The sequence below is a fragment of the Branchiostoma belcheri genome, unplaced genomic scaffold (genome assembly GCF_001625305.1).
Source record: "Branchiostoma belcheri isolate BF01 breed outbred unplaced genomic scaffold, Haploidv18h27 scaffold21, whole genome shotgun sequence".
Taxonomy (NCBI): domain Eukaryota; kingdom Metazoa; phylum Chordata; class Leptocardii; order Amphioxiformes; family Branchiostomatidae; genus Branchiostoma; species Branchiostoma belcheri.
This window is the reverse complement of record NW_017803602.1, coordinates 1,947,443-1,965,468: the sequence shown is the minus strand read 5'-3', so window position 1 is coordinate 1,965,468 and position 18,026 is coordinate 1,947,443. Positions and strand designations below refer to the sequence as shown.

Here is an 18,026-nt window from a genome sequence, read left to right as displayed (position 1 = left end):
AATCTTACACTAAGTTAGGGTAGATTTTATTTCACCTTTTGAAACATCAAAAATGCAAATACGCTGGAACTCTATCTGACATCATCAGGCATGGGATTTATGTGTTTTGCATTTGTCTCTGTCTTGAATATTTTATCTGTAATTTTTGCTATTTTGCCGATAATACTTTTATTTTTCCACGGCTTATAAAATGGGGCTTATGTTTAGTGTTCGAATGATACGAAGTATGTAAGCTCATTCACTGAAAACCGTAACATTACGTGTACGTTTTCAACTGTTCAAACTTGGAAACAAATCAATGAGCAAGGTTAAGGATGCCTTACTCGTGAAGGGGCATCATCTTTGGCCAAAGCAGCATTCATCACATGTAAGCTAAAAACGGGTCAGCGCATATCGACTGAATAACTAATGTCTGCTCCAAAATGTTCCGATCCGATCGTTCATGAAACGGGAGAGCCAGGTTGATTTTCAACGGTCTCTTAAAACCCGTACTGGTGATAAAACATCTTTAACGATTCAAACGTCTGGATGTAAACAATGTCTCTGAGGAGCACACGTTAATCGAGAACGCTGAAGAGCTATTTATTGTAAATAATTGCCACGGAATCATGACGGGAGGGGCATCTTTTATCGACTCAGTGGGCTGAAACTAGCGCAGCTGCGGAGAGCTGGATTTGAGAGAGGCCTGCCACGAACGTGATGGACCCTATGCAATTTCCATCTATTTTGTTGTCCAGAAAGGGCATAACGGTTACTGAAAGGTTTCTATGGGAAAGGGGAGGGTCGGTCGATCTATCAAAGCTGATGGGGAGAGCGCAATGAGCTGTATAACGACTTATCGATAAATCGTGTGTGTACGGAATGACAGAGTAGTGATGGAGGTCATCTGTCAGGGAGCCGCCATCTTGGAATTCTTCTGAAGGTCAAATCACGGAGGCCCCATGGGAGGACGGAAAATTGGAGTCCTTTTTTTGCAATATTTTTATCTGAGGTTCTATCCCAGATATTATTTCTTGTGGTTTTGATATCAACTATTAACCCTGACCCGTAGAATTTATACGAATTCCCTAGATATTTTAACCTCCCCAACCTTGCCGTTATATGGTTCTATTCTATGATCAGAAATAAAGACCTATTTTTTTCTAAACACTTAAAAGGGAGACAATTCAACGAACTGAAAAGGCTCGTGCCTTGAAACAAAATGGATACGTCAGTGTGCAAAATGATCAAATGATCAAAGCAGTGTTTTCGAGATTTTAACAAACTGTAACGAATTAATTACACACATGGCATGACATATCGAAAAATATCGGTGTTATAGCTTTTTGTACATTTTATACAACCTTTAAACAGTTTAAACGTTACAACAACTCGATATTTCTTATGCCTACCTCCTTTTTTAACTTGGCCTGTTCTAATATATCGGAACGTTCTGTCTGAACTACGTCACACTGTCTGCCGCTAGAAATTAAAAACATATCAAGGATAACTTCCACATTCTGTTCGATCTGTGGTCATTGGATCCAGTCGGGAGGACTAATCCATCGCGCCAGTCTGTACCGTGTAACACTGCGGTATAACACACTCTGTAGGTTGTATTCTTTCGCGATTCAAGGCCTTTACGATTTCATTGGATGAAATGAACTTGGAATGTTCTTGTAGTTCATAAGTTTGGGTGTGACATGATCGATTTTTTGCATGGTGCGCTGGGGCTGATATATTCAATTTCTTACAGCATGGGCACTCACAGAATATGGTGAAGCTGAATTGAATGGGTATTAAATTACCCTCATAATTTTTCAGCTAAAAATGTTAATTTTGCCGACCCGTGGGGCCATGGTGTGTGCCACCGTATCAGATTTGACAGAAAGGCTTTCCAAATGGTCTCCGGAGAATTTTCGTTTGCAAGCAATTACCAGGCCGGTTCACGTTCTCCTGCAGCCTGGAGTTCCGTATGCAGTTTTTGTCGTAGCCTATACGGAATACCGGTAAATAAGTCAACAAATTTGCCACGAATAGCCGCAAAACCCACATGTAAAACATAACCAAGACTGTTTTGGACACAAAATCCGTTTACTAAAGGATTTTTGATACACCTAAAAACAACAACAATCGAAGTAGACACAAGCCGTTGTACTATTTCTGTTTTGAAGTGTCGTTTCTCTTATCCAGCTATCCTGTGGTATTTACACCTTATATATTGTTGGTGTCATTCGACGAATGCGTCTCCTGGTTTAAATTTAAAAAGCTCGTGTTTTTACTTGCTAGATAGGATGTCTTTATAAACCTATGGAATGTTTGCCTAGCCTTGTGTGCCGCATTGCCTTGTTGGTAGCATAGCATGGAGGATCTTTCCATTAAACATACCTAAACCTGCTTCATATTCATTTCAGTCTTGTAGTAGAAAATATTATAGTAAAGCACATGTCACACATAGCCGAATATGGCCTCCCGGCCAGACTGTTCCCAACCTACCGCTAACCCTGGTTGATTGGTGGTTGGGGGAAGGTTCTGAATGTGTGACAGAGGCTTAAGATAATGTATTTTCCTCATTTCGTTGTTATCCCCTCAACGTGCACTTTTCTTGCTGCAGCCGAATCAACCCAGACTTAATTGAAAAATTGAAAAGAAATCCGGCTGTTGGCAGGCGGGAAGTCCGGCGGGACGCGGCGGGCCCACGCGCGCCGGCTGCCGGCTTCAGATAGCGGCGGGGCGTGCCGAACAGCCAGCCGCAGTTACAACTGTGGGGGAGACAGCAAGGGGAATATTCGGGACATCCGACAGGCTCGTTTGGGATACAAAAGAGCCGTGTTTATGATTTAGTTCTGTCGATGTAAAGCAAGTGTTTGGGAGTTAGGATTAGGCAGCATCATCGTTATTCAGATTCGATTACCCGTATCATTAAAGCTCAATCAATGCTCTCACTCTCATGAACATTGCAGGTTCTAAAATGCTTCTTCTGTCTCAGAAAGGAAAGATTCCTCGACTCCTACCTGGCAAACATTCAGATAAAAACTACCTGTACTGCACAGTGTTATCAGTTCATATTTAGGCAGTGGGCTCCAGCAAATGGGTTCAAACGAGACATAGATGCGTCACATGAACCATCTGCTTTCCCTGTGGAAACTGTCTTAACAAATTTAGAGGAAATTGTATTGCTGGATGAGGGTTTGCTAGTGAATACTAACGTTGCAAAATTATGCAAGTTGTGTACAGCTGATTTTTATAGGCTCTGGTTATGTAGAAAAAAGTCATGGAATTGTGTTATGATATGAGCACATTGATTTGAGGTTATAGTGAAAGCGTTGTAGCCACCAAGCTCCGGTGTGTTTGTACATGCCCGTGGTGCTGAATCTGCCGCTGTTGTAGAAGACTGCTCTCCTACCCTCGCGTACCTTTCAAAGATCGCTGCCTCAATACCACATCACATGATGGTATAAAAGGCACGAAAGCCAGAGATATTCAACACCTGGCGATTGTGCACGGATAACATTTAGTATAATCCAGTGGCGGGTCAAGACCCGTGAGGATTCGATGACTCCCCATTTCTCCCTCCACCCCGTGTCAGGCGGTAATCCGGTGAAAAATGAACCGCTCTCCTTCCTGCCGTGAACCAAAAATACACCTTTCCGCTCTGACGCAAATGCTCATCATGTTGAACTATACAAAATCATTAAAAGGGTGGTTCTAATGTTTCCTTCAACCAGTGTAAATTCTATTTACGTAAATGTATACACATTTTGTGCGTACAAACGTTCATGACAAACCATTTCAGGCTTGGTGGAATTACTGCCACTTTCCATCCAGCTAAATCCTGTAAAACCAATCTGACGTCATTTTTATTATGTGGTCTAACTCCCCTGCTTCTATTCGTGGTTAACGTAATTCCCGGAAGCCCCTGGGGACGAGGTGAATTCGCGGAGCCCCGTGGGGACGAGTATTATCTGTTTACCACAAACCTGCCCTGCCATGTTCAGATAACGTCTAAAACGTTGCCTCAGGCTCAAACCAACCTGCAAACATCATTGTGCTAGTCTGGCAGAATTTTTCATAGTTTGTAAAATGCAATATTAACAATATAAATCAATATGATTTCATGACTTATCACTAATCATCTAGCACTCGGATGCGAAGTTAAAAAAACGAATAGAATAAGGAAATGGCTAGAAATTTAAACCCCAACTGCTCTCTGTTAAATCTGCATAAAATCTGTTCCAGGCTTAAACAAAGGGGATCATTAAAGGTGTCTTTCCAGAACGCGTCGCTCTCTGACTGTAGTGTTTGCTACATCTCACCATGATCATAGTTGTGTTGTACATTGCCAATAAAGCAAGGCATATATTTCCAAACATTTGATTATAAAAAGTTGGTCTTCTTATAAAACGTCTTATAATTCTAAAACATGAGATAAATCGAGGGTACAGTGAACGTGTTTGAAATTTGCCAGCATCCAAATGGTGCACATAAATATAATTTTCGCACATGCAGGCTCCTGAGATGGCCGTAAGTGTTTGCTGTGTCATTAGTGGAGAAGCTACACAAAACACGAGTGCCAAGTCCGTAATGGGTGACTGAGGCCACTGGTGGGAATAGAGTTATTATAGAAATGACATGCTTTGGACTAATATTCTATCTTGGTCTACTTAATGGATATTCGTATTCTGTATATTGTTCTCTTAATGTACCCTTTCTGTATTCAACTATGCTACCTGGGAAATTGGTATGTTGCGATCTATTACAAATGAACGAATAAAAATGTATCTACAGAATAATTGGCATTCAAGTATGACTAAAAGCTCCCATGTACATGGAATTATGCCGGCTTTAGAAATTAGCTATATTTGGGCGATCTGACGCGATTATAACGTACTTATCGGCGGGTACCGGCCGCAATTTCGCCGCCGCCCTGCGCTGGCCCCCTGGAGATATTACGGTGAGTAGAACGAGATTTGGAGTTAATGTTGTCAGTTATTTACATTATAGACTACATGTTTTCGTGAACAGCCTCTATAATTGCCCACAGAAGTCCATTTTCGATAGGACTGCACCAATAATCTGGAAGGGCAGAATTCAAAACTAACAGGGATTTTTGTCGTGCTATTGTTGTCTTCTCTCTGATAAAGTATTGGTATGTAACGCTATACATTGTATACGGAAAATTATTGTCATTTCTGTGTAAAGTCTAAAGATATTAAGAGCAAATCTTTGCAGAGTCAGTTACGTTCGTTGATATTCTTTTAAAAGAACAAAACAGAGATAAAGAAAAATCAAAATCACGACAGAAACACCGGTGCACTACATGTTCTCCGAGTATGTCTGTTCTTTTAACCCAGAGGTATAGCTGGACCAGTTCACCGGTCCTTAGGTCGTCAGACAATTTGCCAAAAGATTTCCGGATACACCAATCGGAGTTTTCTGCACTTTTGTTGAAATATGCACATGCTTACTCCTCACGTTCGTTTGCTGTTGTCTCAGATTCTTTTTGCTGTATGCATGTACAAGTATGTATGTATCCTTATCTCATATTAACTGTGATTGTAGTTGTGTCATGTTGTTACTATTCATGTTGGCATTATTCTAACTACATAATTAACCTTACAGCTACACAAAGCAATCTACAGAGACATTGAAGCCAGGTGAAGTGCAGCCAATTTCACCGAAGTTGCTAGAGCAGCATCGTTCTAAATAGTCTTCTTCAACACAGATATCTCGGGAATATTCTCAACTGCAAGTTACCTTGAATAATGTGAATCAATTTAGATTCGTACGTTAGAAAATTCCGTGAGTTGTGTTGTTCCGGTCTACTTTCTTCGATTAGTTGTTGATAACGTTGAATTCATATCAAGAAACCAATAGATTTAGACAAAATTAATCGATACAAGTGGCATATTTAGTATTGTGTCCTGATAGTACACAAAACTATGGGTAAATGTTGCCCATATGCAGAACAGTACGTAACGCTAAACTCCCACGGGACGTTTTAAGGGTCCACTGTTACCTCAACATTGAGACAATCATATTGTGGGGTTTAGCGTTATGGGTGATCGTAGAGCATACTAGTATATACAAATATTTCAAATAAAAACAACTTAACATTCTGATCACCATGTTTGCTTAATGACCTACATCCTCCCACTGCCTTTACATCTCTTCGTCTTTCGTTAAGAGAAGTCATTAACCATCTTCGCACTTCATTAACCTTCCATTTTCTGCGCAGGCCTGCAAATGACGTTTCCATCGAGAACAAAAGACGGCCCGTGACCCCGTGTCTTTCACGGCAAGCCGTCTTCCAGATCGTCTGACGTCAGAAGGCTGAGTAAATGGCTGTAATATCGCGCACTTCGTTTCCTCTATATCCACATCATCGGGGTTCGTTCATACCTCTATTAGCAGTGAGGTACGGTAGAGCGCTGTGACAGGCGCTGGGAGTGTAATTTCACAAAGAGCGAGTCTCTTACCCACGCGAAGTTTACCATTAGCAGCGCTCGCCGCAGACAGAGTGATTGCAGCCGGGAAGGTCCTTACGGTGGCGCTAAAAGCTTCCCGCTTGGAGGAGAATTGGCAGCTTTATAGGACTCAGTGAGGGGCCAAGAAATTATTGACAATTACTGCCTTTTTTGAAGGTTGCTGTTCTCACAATTGTGGTGACAGACGCGAGAGTTAGAGCATCTAATACGCACTTTAAATATTTACATCTGTTATACATCATGGTATATAACACTTGATAAATGTTTCATTCTCCTCAATTTTTGATAAAAATCTACGTTCAATCATTCATGCATCACCGAAGCCAAATTGTGCACACTCCGAGTGTAAATGAAAGCACGACACTGACTTTGATAACACAAGACAGTTTAATCCATGAAGAGAGGCATGGTGAAAGAAACATGCCTGTTTTCTACTTTCCTCTACGTTGCAGCTTCTTCTTTGTTCTCGCTTACAACATTTGGTGCTTTTCCTGTTCACAATACATCCACTGACTGAAGAAAACACGACTGAGTCTGAGGCATGTCTTTTGTCCACTTGAGGTTCTGGTCAAGAATGATGTCATGTCCTGTACGAAGCACATAAAGATACCACACACTTTCAGCTATTAACTTTAACGTTCCGATGCGTGTTACGCAGCTTAACATTATTCAGAGCAACTTTAGATCTGGGACTTTTTAAAGATAAATGTATCTATGTGTTTTAGCACCAGACTTTGCGTTCATAGATCTTCAAGTATTTTCTCCATCTTACGTCAATTCAAACACAGTGTGTCCCACATTAGTCATTAGAGACTGTATATGAAGGGATAACATTATATACCTGTTTGAACGTTCAATATGTCTCATGATCTGGGCTTTACTTTAGGTGAAACACGCAGTGTAAATCACGAAGTAGTCTGTATGAATAATGTCATTAATTCATTGGTATGCAATTTAACTCAGTTGGAATGCTCACGGGAAATTGGACTTTGTAGTGACTTTAAACTTTAAAGGAATCCCCGGATGTACAGCCTCACGAAGGGCATCCTGGGAACGTTCAGAGAGTTCCGAAAAGTTGGGCAAAGGTCAGAGTGGCACAGACTACGTTGTGATGTCCCTTCCACAGACGAGCTTTTTGCCTCACCAGTTGAGACTAGACGAGCTTGGACATTCTTTTTAAATATACCTTTACATCTGTCTTTTGTCTCAAACCCTGTCGAATCCAACGCTCCAAGTCTATTTGGCTTTCCTTCGGTTGATGAACCTTGTTTCCCTTGTGATTCGCTAACATTGCATAAAGTGGTCATCTCACACAGAAATAGGTTTTATATCTACAGTACAACATACACCAGCTGAACTAGCGGATTGCCTTATTGCAATTATTCATATCTTTGTTCTCTCCATTACCACAGAAATACACCAAAACAGTAAAGGTCAGGATAGGATCCCTACACGGGCAGATGTAAACCGTAGTGACTTTTGGCTTTAGGGACCTTTTGTCCTGGTCAAAACGTCATCTGGTCTACTGATACTCCTATTACCACTGACTTAAGTGATATTCTTATATCTCTAATATTGAAGAGTAAATTTATATTTTTGTGTTCTACTGTAGGAGGTGGTCAGTCGTTCAAGTCGTATCCTAGGTCATGTCTAAATTTTTCTATCAACCCTTCCAACGAGTAGTAGATGCCGATGAGCCCGCACGTCGTGCCGAGCGCGATCACGATGCAGTCCCAGATCCGGATCTTCCAGGAGATCTGATCCCACTTCAGCTTCATGTGGAACCAGCAGGGGCAGACGAAGGACAGCAGGGTGCCCGTGAAGCTCCCGATGAAGCCCATGAGGAGCGCGAAGTGGGGGATGTAGACGGCCATCAGCAGCGTGCCGACCACCAGGAGACAGCGCACGGCCAGAGCCCACACCTTCAGCATCCCGTCGGTCGCGTAGCAGGACGGGAAGCGCGTCAAGTCGTGGCCCTGGAAGAAGTCTCTCTCGATGAGCTCCACGGCCTGGTAGTACGGCAGCGGGTAGGACAGCAGGGCCTTGGCGGTCAGCAGGACGTTGACCAGCGCGCGGAACGCCGCGTTGGGCAGGTTATCGGTGATGACCTCCTGGGTGGTCTCGGCCCACGTCAGGAAACAGATGTAGGCGAAGATGGACTTGAAGATGCCGGCCGTGATGTGCGTCCAGTTGACCATGGTGACGAAGTTGCTGCGGTTCTCCATGTTGCCTTCCAGAGACGGCAGGAAGATCTGAGACGTGTAGGAGAAGACGATGACTCCCAGCGACACCGGGAACATCTTGACGTTGATGTAGAAGGTGACGTGGTCCCAGGCCCACTGCGGCGCACGGGAGAAGCAGTACCCGATAATGCAGGCGTTGATGAGCAGGTGGACTATTGTGCAGTAGAAACTGATGCGGGACACGCCCTTGAGGTGGCGCAGGAAGGCGCAGGGCACCAGGAAGGCTGTGGAAATGATGGACCAGCCTTGCTCGGGGATGGGCCAGTGCGGGAAACTGTTCACTAGCAAGTTTCCCGACACGACGATGTACAATATACAGATCATGGTCAGTTCTATGAATTGAGCTACGTTAATGATACGGCTGCCTGTTTTCTCCCCCCAGACCGCTTGTGCAATTTCAACATAGCTGTCCCTGACTCGGATCCGTTCCCCCTTCTCATTCTCCTCGTACAAACACTGGACCAGGACCTTGCTGGTGTACGCACACACGTACGCTACAAAGATGATGGCAAGTATGGACCAATACCCACCGTGTACTACGGAATACGGCAGGCTCAGCACGAACATTCCCTGCAAAAAACAACAAACACCGTCGTTAACCTATGATCTAGCAATAAATCAGTCACATGTATGCCATACATGCCGACACTGTGAATGAAAAAAGCCGTAAAAATAATGTTGTTTTTAATAATGTGAATGGTTTCATATCGTAATAAACAGGGCATTCCTTTTTGATTCCTGCATCCGTAACTGTTTTAAAAATGTCCAAAAGAGTCCAGAAACATTATAAAGAATACTCCCGAGAATACCCCCCGAGGAACCTCACATTAAGTTTACATATTTCGTTAAGTTTAGATATTTTCTTAAGCCTTTAGAATAGCTATTTTTAGAAAATATTCAATTTATCAATTTTACATATTTATGTGAGTGAAAAGAAATTCCTATAAATCGTGGAAAATACAAGTGTGAATAAATTCTCTGCCTAACTAGGTAAAGGTCAGTTATAATCTGATTTTACAGGAAAATGTTGGGGCCACAAATCATGATTATATTCAAGAAACAAATGTAGCATACTGGTATCATAACTGTAGCAGTGTCCTCATCTTGACTTATGTTGAAAGCTTGTTTTATGACATATTAAGACATTCAACTGAGTATGGTGGGCGTGAACACCCTCAACATGTTGTTGCTAAAGGCCCTATCACACATTCAGAACCTTCCGCCGACCACCAAACAACCTAGTTTTGGGGTAAGTTGACCATATTTAGGCCACGCCTACCATTTGATTGAATCAAATCGAATCAAATTTCGGTTAAATTTGTGTCAAAACAACCACGCCCCGACCATTGCTGACCTACTCCCAACCGCCAGCCAACCAGTCCTCAACCATGGCCAAACCTCACTCTGGAATGTTTATAAAGTAGCCAACTTCGCCGATACCAGCAAACTACAGCCGACCTGGCGCCCGACCTACTCACAATCATGGTTGTGGAGAGTTCGGCAGTGTTTGGGAGGATACATTTATGATCAGGGCTTAACTCATAAGCCTTTCTGAGTAAAACGTGTAAAACTAAGGCAAGTAAATGATGGAGACAATAGGATTTCATAAAGACAAGTGTATTTTGTGTTTAAATCATGACTACAGAACTCTTTTACATAACGTCTGAAATCGGTGAGAATAGTCAATGAACATACAACATGAAGCGTTAAGTCTACCTTTAGGAGCCTAGAATTTGAAACACTGGCGTCAAAAATATTGCCATCATTAGCAGTGATACAGGTCATAGACATGGAAACTTACTAAAGACTTTCTGTGACCTCAATTTGTCATACTAAAGCCTGAAGCATGGTTAACAAGACAAGATACATTGAACAGATGCGAAGCCGTAAAGCATTATGGGACGTTCTTCTAAAACATGGCGGCTTCATTTGGAGTAGAATGGCGGAATGACCTTGATGTAATGAAGGTCAGTGGAAGGCCATGTTCTTCACACCTAATCGGGGATTGCGTGGGGAAACCACAAGACTGTAATGAGGCAGATAACGTGGATACAACAAACGAGATTATGAGAGAATATGGGTGAAAGGTTAAGTGGGCTTCAAAGTCTCGTGAGACATCATGAATAGCAAACGAGACGGCCTATTTAGTCAACAATCTGTGTACTAAAACTAACTACGGCAAAGATTTGGCTTATAGTATGCTATCATCCAGATAGCGAATGCATACGGATATGGGACCACCAGAGCGATAGTAGTTTGATGCTTTTAGATCTAAAAGATTTGATGAATGATTTGCCACTCAGTGGCCATGGATGATTTCTCATACCTTCTCGTGGAGTGTGCATATCAAGAGTGACTATTGAACGACCGACAATATAAAGGGGAAAAAACTAAAGAACTTTACTGGAATCAGTTGCGCAGCAGCAACTGATAATCATCATGAAGATATGGCATGTGTTTGAAATGTTGATTTAAATGTTTTTCGTCTTCCAAGAAAGCGCTAGAATCGCATGTCGCAGTCTGGGAATTTGCCCAGGAACTCTCCGACCAGACAACACGAACTATGAACAGCCCTTCGAAAATAATTTTCTAGTACGTCCAACACAAAACGACCAGCGGAACAGTTCTATATTGTTGCTGGATATGATTTAATGCCTCACTGTTATGTTCTGGTCCAGGTTTGTTGAGTTTAATGTGGTATCCCGTCTTGTTTAGATGTTACGTACCTGACCCCTTTAATAATTTGTGTTTAGTAAACATTAACACATGATAACGACCATGTGATACTATGTATGATACATTACTATCTCATGAATGTTGCATCATTGTTATTCAATATTGAACAAAACGTTCGTTTAGTTTAGTGCAATGTCGCAATACAAGTCAAATCTTATGCTTGTGTTGGTGACAGCATATAGGTTGCTGTATATTACTTTTTTTAATATTGAAGGTCATTTTCTTCTTCTTTTCTTTCCTTCTCACAACATTCAACAGAATATTAATATGTTGATACTTGCAACTAAAGCTGACCGCCAATGGTTCTCCTGTTCTTTAGAGGTTTTAGTGTCAAAGTCAAATTCAGAAAGGCTAGTATACCTCTACTGGCCATTCAGGACTGTCTGCGGTCTGGCTCAGATCGAAAAATCACATCGGTGCAGAAAACCTACAACCTTTAATTGTTGTACCTTTCATGCAACTGGACTGACAATGGGACTGAAACACACAATTGTGATTGGCATTTATTCCAAATTGAGGAATGAATATATAAATACAACAGCTATAATATCTTCTGTGATGTTTTTTTCTTTTATAAACGTACAAAATGGTATGTACAACGCGATTTAGATTTTTGAAAATTCAGTGCAACAACCATCAAACCATCGCACGCATAGCACGTACATGTATTGAAATGCCGGTATTTGCCAAGGTTGAGCAGTCCACGCTTTAGAATTCAGGATATGACTGATCGTGATCTTAAGAACTTGTGTGGCAAAAGTGTAAGAGGATTATTCAAATAAGAAGAAGCAGAAAAGAAGGGTGTAAAAGGGCATTTCGGAAAATCTTGTCCATCGATCCCTCATGTACGTGCACCTGAAACCAGCTGCGAAGGCAAGGCTCGACGCTACGTTGTAATTTGATCGTTTTGTGGAGGAATTTAACGAAGTACAGGAAGAACAAGGCGTTTTAATTATATGTCCGTAAGATTTATCTAGTACGTAGTTAACACAGAGTGACATTGTCGTCTGTATCGTCCAACGTCATAGCAATTATCTGTTTTTGTGCTGGTATCTCGTATCTACTCTGAATACCGACAACAAACAAAAACGGCACGCAGAGACAACAACAAATGCTCTTCTTATGAAGATGCTATTCGTGCAATTGTTGATTTATTTGTAAGAAAAGCAGAAAAGTTCTCCCCATCACGTTAAATGTACGTTGAAAAATCCACTCGCAAATATAAATAAGGCTGGACGAAATCACGTAATGTTTTAAACGAAATAAGACCCTTCGGTTTTCCATGTACCGTGCCGATCAAATTCTGACGATGCAGAAAGGATTATGACGAAAATCTGAATCTAATTTGTAGGTAAGCATCTTTAGTTGATCCCCTGCACCAGGAAATAGATGGCCCCTCATGTGACGGCATGCATGGTATGGTTAGCCTCTGTGCGCTGGTATGGGCACTAGACTGGCAGGACTCACCTTTGCAAACGCACTGCCACCACAATTTTCATCGTTTGCTCACAAATTGCTGACGTAAACGAAAAGATTGTCTCCTTGCTTTGGATCATAATGAAAGTGTTCTTTTATGCTAACAACAACGAAAAAGTTTATGTTTAAGAAAAGGCGAGAAATGATTGATGCTGTTACCTGTATGACTGTAGTAACGTTCCAGCCGGCGTCCCAGGCCGTGATTTTGGGCTTGTGGACCTCCGGGTTGATAATCCGTTTGGGTAACTCCGCCACCACCTCACCAGGTCGGGTCAGGGGCTCCATGTCCCCGCCCCCCGCTCCTTCTCCCACCACAGCCCCCTCCCCCGCGCCGTCGGGGGGTGCGGTCGCGGTCCCAGCCCCAGCCCCAGCCCCTGCCCCGGTCCCGGCCCCAGCCGCGGCGCCACCTTCTTGCGGCTGAAGCCCGCCATTGTTAAGTTTCTGTGGTCCGAGTTCCTCCAGACACACGACTTCCCCGGTCCCCTGATACTTCCCGCCATCTTCAAGATTGTCGAAATGTACAAAATTGACGTTTTCTTCCGTGGGTCCCGACACCATCCTGCGGGTCAGCTCCGTCAGCTTCCAGCGCCACGCCATGTTGTTAGCCGCACCGCCGCGCACCGCCGAACTCACCGCACAACAAGCCTCAGCACCGCGCGCGCCGCCAACACCAGCTCAACTACAGCCAGGCCGGGCACAAACTCTCTCCGTGTCACTCTTACAGCCCACTGAGAAGTGGCTCTCCTCTCTGTCCGTTAATGCGATGTCGATAATTCGATGGAGTCATTCAAACAACGTGACTGTGCGGGGTGCGTGGGGGATGGGAGTCGGCCCCGCGCGGAAGATGATTTACACCGCCGGTTAAAACACTCTCGACCCAATAGAGGGAATTCCATTTAATTACCGCGGTTATGGGTGCGTGATGCGGAAATAATGCCAGCGCCAGCTGGGGCCGCGGCAGTGCTGCTGCCGCAGAGAGAATATCTCCCCACTGCGAGCTTCTATCGATCCTGTCCGACTAGACAGATCTGCGCGATCTCGGACGGGATCACTTATTACCGTAATCTCGCTTCTCCCCTAAGCGCCGTTTTCCCTATGTAGATTACATTCCCCGCGGACCCTGGCCCCAGCCCGCGGCGGAGGGTTCCTCACCAGTGCGGCGCTCAGCCCGGTGAATAACGCTGTGATCATGAGTTGCTCCCACTTACGTACGCGGAGAGAGAGGGGGATGAGTAAGTAGCCTCATCAGTGCGGCATGTCAATAGTGCTCATTATGTGCCGCTAAGCGCGGAGGAGGTGTGCCCGGGCGGCTGTGCGACTGTGCAGAAGCGCAGGGGAAACGTGTGGACTTCACAGCCGGGACTTTACAATAACCGGCGCTTAGGGCAGCTAGGAGGCCCTCCGCTTTGCCACTGCTTCTACTGGTACGAAACAAGGATAAGTTTTAAACTTTACATTTCTCCCATCGTATTGTGCATCTGTTTTGGGAAATGCTTCAGAAATATATCTTTACTTATCCTGTTCCCTTACTGGGACAGAAATACTATACAGCTGACTTAAATTTGTCAATTTGTGTCATGCGGCAATAAAAAGGCCGCATCCATGTACGATTACTTGTCCAACGTTTCGTTATATACACATCTAGCTACACCACTACCGGTCGCTTTACATCTAAAAAGACAATAGCTACGATTCCTGACTATGCCAACAGACTCTCCTCTCAATTAAGAGTATAAAAATGTTCATTTCAAACTTAGAACTTTACAAAATGACTACCTAGAGTTTAATTATCTTGTGTTGCCCTGGTTGGGAAGGTTTCCAAAAACAAACCTCATCAGAACGCGATGTCACACATTGTGATGCCGGTGTCAGGTCCTGCGTGTGCGCGGGATTCATCAATGTTTTATAGCGAAGCTGTTCATTAAAATGGTTTTTGCAGGGTGTAATGAATTTGACATCATGTCCTGAAGTAGATAATTGCTAATACATCCGTGATTGTTGCTCCAGGCGCAGACATTCTCCCGGATATCAGACCCAGCCATGTGAAAACTTCCCATTACAAAGTTGAGAAGATCCGGTAGACTCTGACTCATGCCGTGCAAATGCTTCCGATTTAGCCGAAAATGTTCCACGGGTCAATTTTCCAGGAGAACAGTTTTAAAATACACGTAAATATCACTAGAGAATCAAGTTCAGAAATTACTTAACTGCAATTTTTATAATATCACATTGTCGTAGGTATGTCCTATCACTGATTATAAAATCTAGTGATACAAGCCTGTAACATCGTAGAACAATCCTTTTGGTAAATGATAAAATAAGAGTGGAAGAAAAGGGAAGTTTGACATACTTGGAGCCCGAGGTTTGCTCCAAATGTAAACGTCATTCGGACTATTATTGGTAACTAAAGAAGGTAAATAAAAACATATGACGATTGTTCTCGTAATACCTTAGGGGCGTGGTATCTTTCCTGTTTTGATTTACAAGGTTTGTGATTCAGAATTTTCAACTCGTGTACAATTACAAAAATGTTTAGTTTTAACAGAAGATCTTCCAACTGCGATGTTTTTGAAAATTTGTCCTCAACTGTTCAGACCGTCTGGCAGAAGTTCTTCCTTTGGTTTTCATCATAAAGCAGAAAGCTCCCTTTAAAAGAAGAGAAAAGGCTGTCCGGTCTGATTTGTTTCTCTGCTTCATGAATGCCTGAGCGTGTTTGTGCCGGTTGCCCGGCCCTCCCCTAAACGTGCTGCTCATATATACAGCAGCAGCCGTCAAGCCGCACGTCTGGTACGGGAGATAAGCACCACTGCCATGCTCCACTGTGAAGGACACACTTAGCATGCACCACACGCTCCCGCCGCCGGGCTAGCCCCACAACTCCTCTGCAGATCACTCAGCTCTTCAAAGCCGGTAATTAAGCATCACGTTGCCGCTGAATCGAACAGCGTTTAAACCGAAGAACGGGACTTGGGTATTCAAACGGTCGGGCAAAGCTGTGGTCTCTGAAAAGCGTTCTTTGAACATGATGTTCTCTGAATACTTCCCCCGCAGTTTTTCCAACCGTGTAATCATCCTGACGTACAGGGAGTACTCCATGATGGGGATGGGTGGAATCAGTAGTCATGACAAAAGTTAACATATCGTTTCAAAACGAAATCCATGTTATTTTGAACGTTCGTTCTTCTTGTTCCTCACTTAAACAGTTTTTTTAATCCAGAACTTTATACCAAGATGAAAGACTATGAATTAAGGAGAGATGAGAAAAAAACTAGGACAGGTATGACCTAGGTATGCTTTACTGCGTGGGCAACGGTACAAGACCGCCTCCCTGTTCCTCCAGCATACGTCAGAGGTGTTGGAGGGGACATAAAGGTGAAGCAGTCGATTTACGCGCCCAGTCTCCTCGTCTCCACGCCACGACAGATCGAATTACACAGTAACACGATATTTAACACGTCACTGTGACATAGGAGGTCACAATGGCGAACAACGGGACTGTACAACTTTTCTGGAGGAAGTGGGCTGGTGGTGTGTGGATGTGGATATGGTACAAGAGAGCTATGTGTACAAACAACTTAATCGTTTTCGTCTTTTTCCGTAGAGAGTGACACATTCAGCGCGCCGATACAGTTTAGAACTCTCCAGTTGACATGTACATGGAAATGTACTGTGTCTGTCCTTGGTGCTGAATGTTGTGTTTCTCAGTATGTACCGTCAGATCTTGTGTGAAACCTGTTGTAGATTATTCGGTATTTGAAGACAACCACATGCATTTTGTTGTAACTGAATACTAACAACTGTACACATCAGTTTACAAGTATGTAAACCAAATACAAGCATGGTTAATGTCCGGTAAAATTGAATTTCTCCTATAAACAACTGAGTACTCCAACAGACCTATCCTTCGTGGCGTGTTACTTTTCTCAGAACTTTCTAAGGACAAAAAATGCATTTTTTCTAGATCGATGTTTACTGAAGTAAAAAAATATCCTCTACTCTGCATTATATCTTGCTTATCGGTGTCCAGACCCGAGAAAACAGATCGCGACGCCGACCTGAACTTTGTACAGGGTACAGACGACGTATGGAGCGTAAATGGAGACTTGACTGGAAGACAGTACCACATGTGGCGGTAGCAGCAAGTCAGGCAGCGGCAAACCGCATCTGTCAGAACTGTCAACTCCCGGCTTTGTCTCATCTTACAGCTACGGAAAGTACGACTGTGCTTTACATCCGAGCAGAACGATAGCGGCATCACATACTTCAAATCAGCCGGAAGACAAGGCTCCTTTTGTGTTCAAAGTTCACGGGTCGTAGGGGTGAGCTGGAAACCTTAAATAAGGAAAATCGGTTAGTCTCTACTCATTAGATGCTCTCATTACCCATATATTATGCTGCCATTGCTAAGTGTTGTACCTGCACATAGATCTAGGTATAATCATGCTTATATTTGATTTACATATTTGTAAACTGATGTGTATAGTTGTTAGTATTCAGTTACAACAAAGTGCACGTGGTTGTAATCTACAACAGGTTTTACCCAAGATCTGACGGTACATACTGAGAAACACAACATTCAGCACCAAGGACAGACACAGTACATTTCCATGTACATCCATTTTAACTGTTCAGTCATGACAAGTCTGATTGATAGTATTCATACTTGCGTTTGTTAGAGCGTCGTGTTCACACTTCATTTGAATAAGAGAAAATAAGTTTTACACACCGAAGCGACTGATTAGCATTCCAATTTCTGACTCACACCCCCTAAGCCCTCCTCCGGAGTCAAACTTTGAACGAGCCGCCCACGTACTGTGCCGAACTGATAGACTGGCAGAAGATTGTCGTGGTTCCTTTTTTCTCTTTCAACTTCAGTGATCGCCATTTGTCCCTCTGTCCGAATTATTACGTTTCTTTATATTCAAATTTCCAGAACAGTGACAAAATTTCCAATTTCCAGAGCTCGGTACTCCTACAGTCCACTCCAGGCCAAACTCTAGCCGTTTCATCCTTTAATGACAATTACTTCACCTCCCAAGTCCCACCTGGACTTCTCGCCTCTTCCTGCCTCACTGTATTTGAAGACATCTAAGAAGACTTAACG

General features: G+C 43.2%; 1 protein-coding gene across 1 annotated transcript; it reads right to left on the bottom strand.

Moving 5' to 3' along the window:
• Positions 1–6,897: 6,897 nt before the first annotated feature.
• On the bottom strand, positions 6,898–14,078 carry LOC109469872 (vesicular inhibitory amino acid transporter-like). The gene is made up of 2 exons (XM_019768633.1): positions 13,082–14,078; positions 6,898–9,280 (listed from the first exon to the last, which is right to left on the bottom strand). Exons 1-2 carry the CDS (start codon positions 13,517–13,519, stop codon positions 8,087–8,089), a joined length of 1,632 nt encoding a protein of 543 aa, XP_019624192.1. The 5' UTR covers positions 13,520–14,078; the 3' UTR covers positions 6,898–8,086.
• Positions 14,079–18,026: the final 3,948 nt, after the last annotated feature.

What these genes read in the sequence shown, in the direction of transcription:
- LOC109469872 (XM_019768633.1), bottom strand. Translation starts at nt 13,519, where the DNA reads ATGGCGTGGCGCTGGAAGCTGACGGAGCTGACCCGCAGGATGGTGTCG. An exon ending in ACGTTACTACAGTCATACAG is followed by an intron (nt 9,281 to 13,081) that starts GTAACAGCATCA and finishes TGTTTTTTGCAG; the next exon opens with GGAATGTTCGTGCTGAGCCT.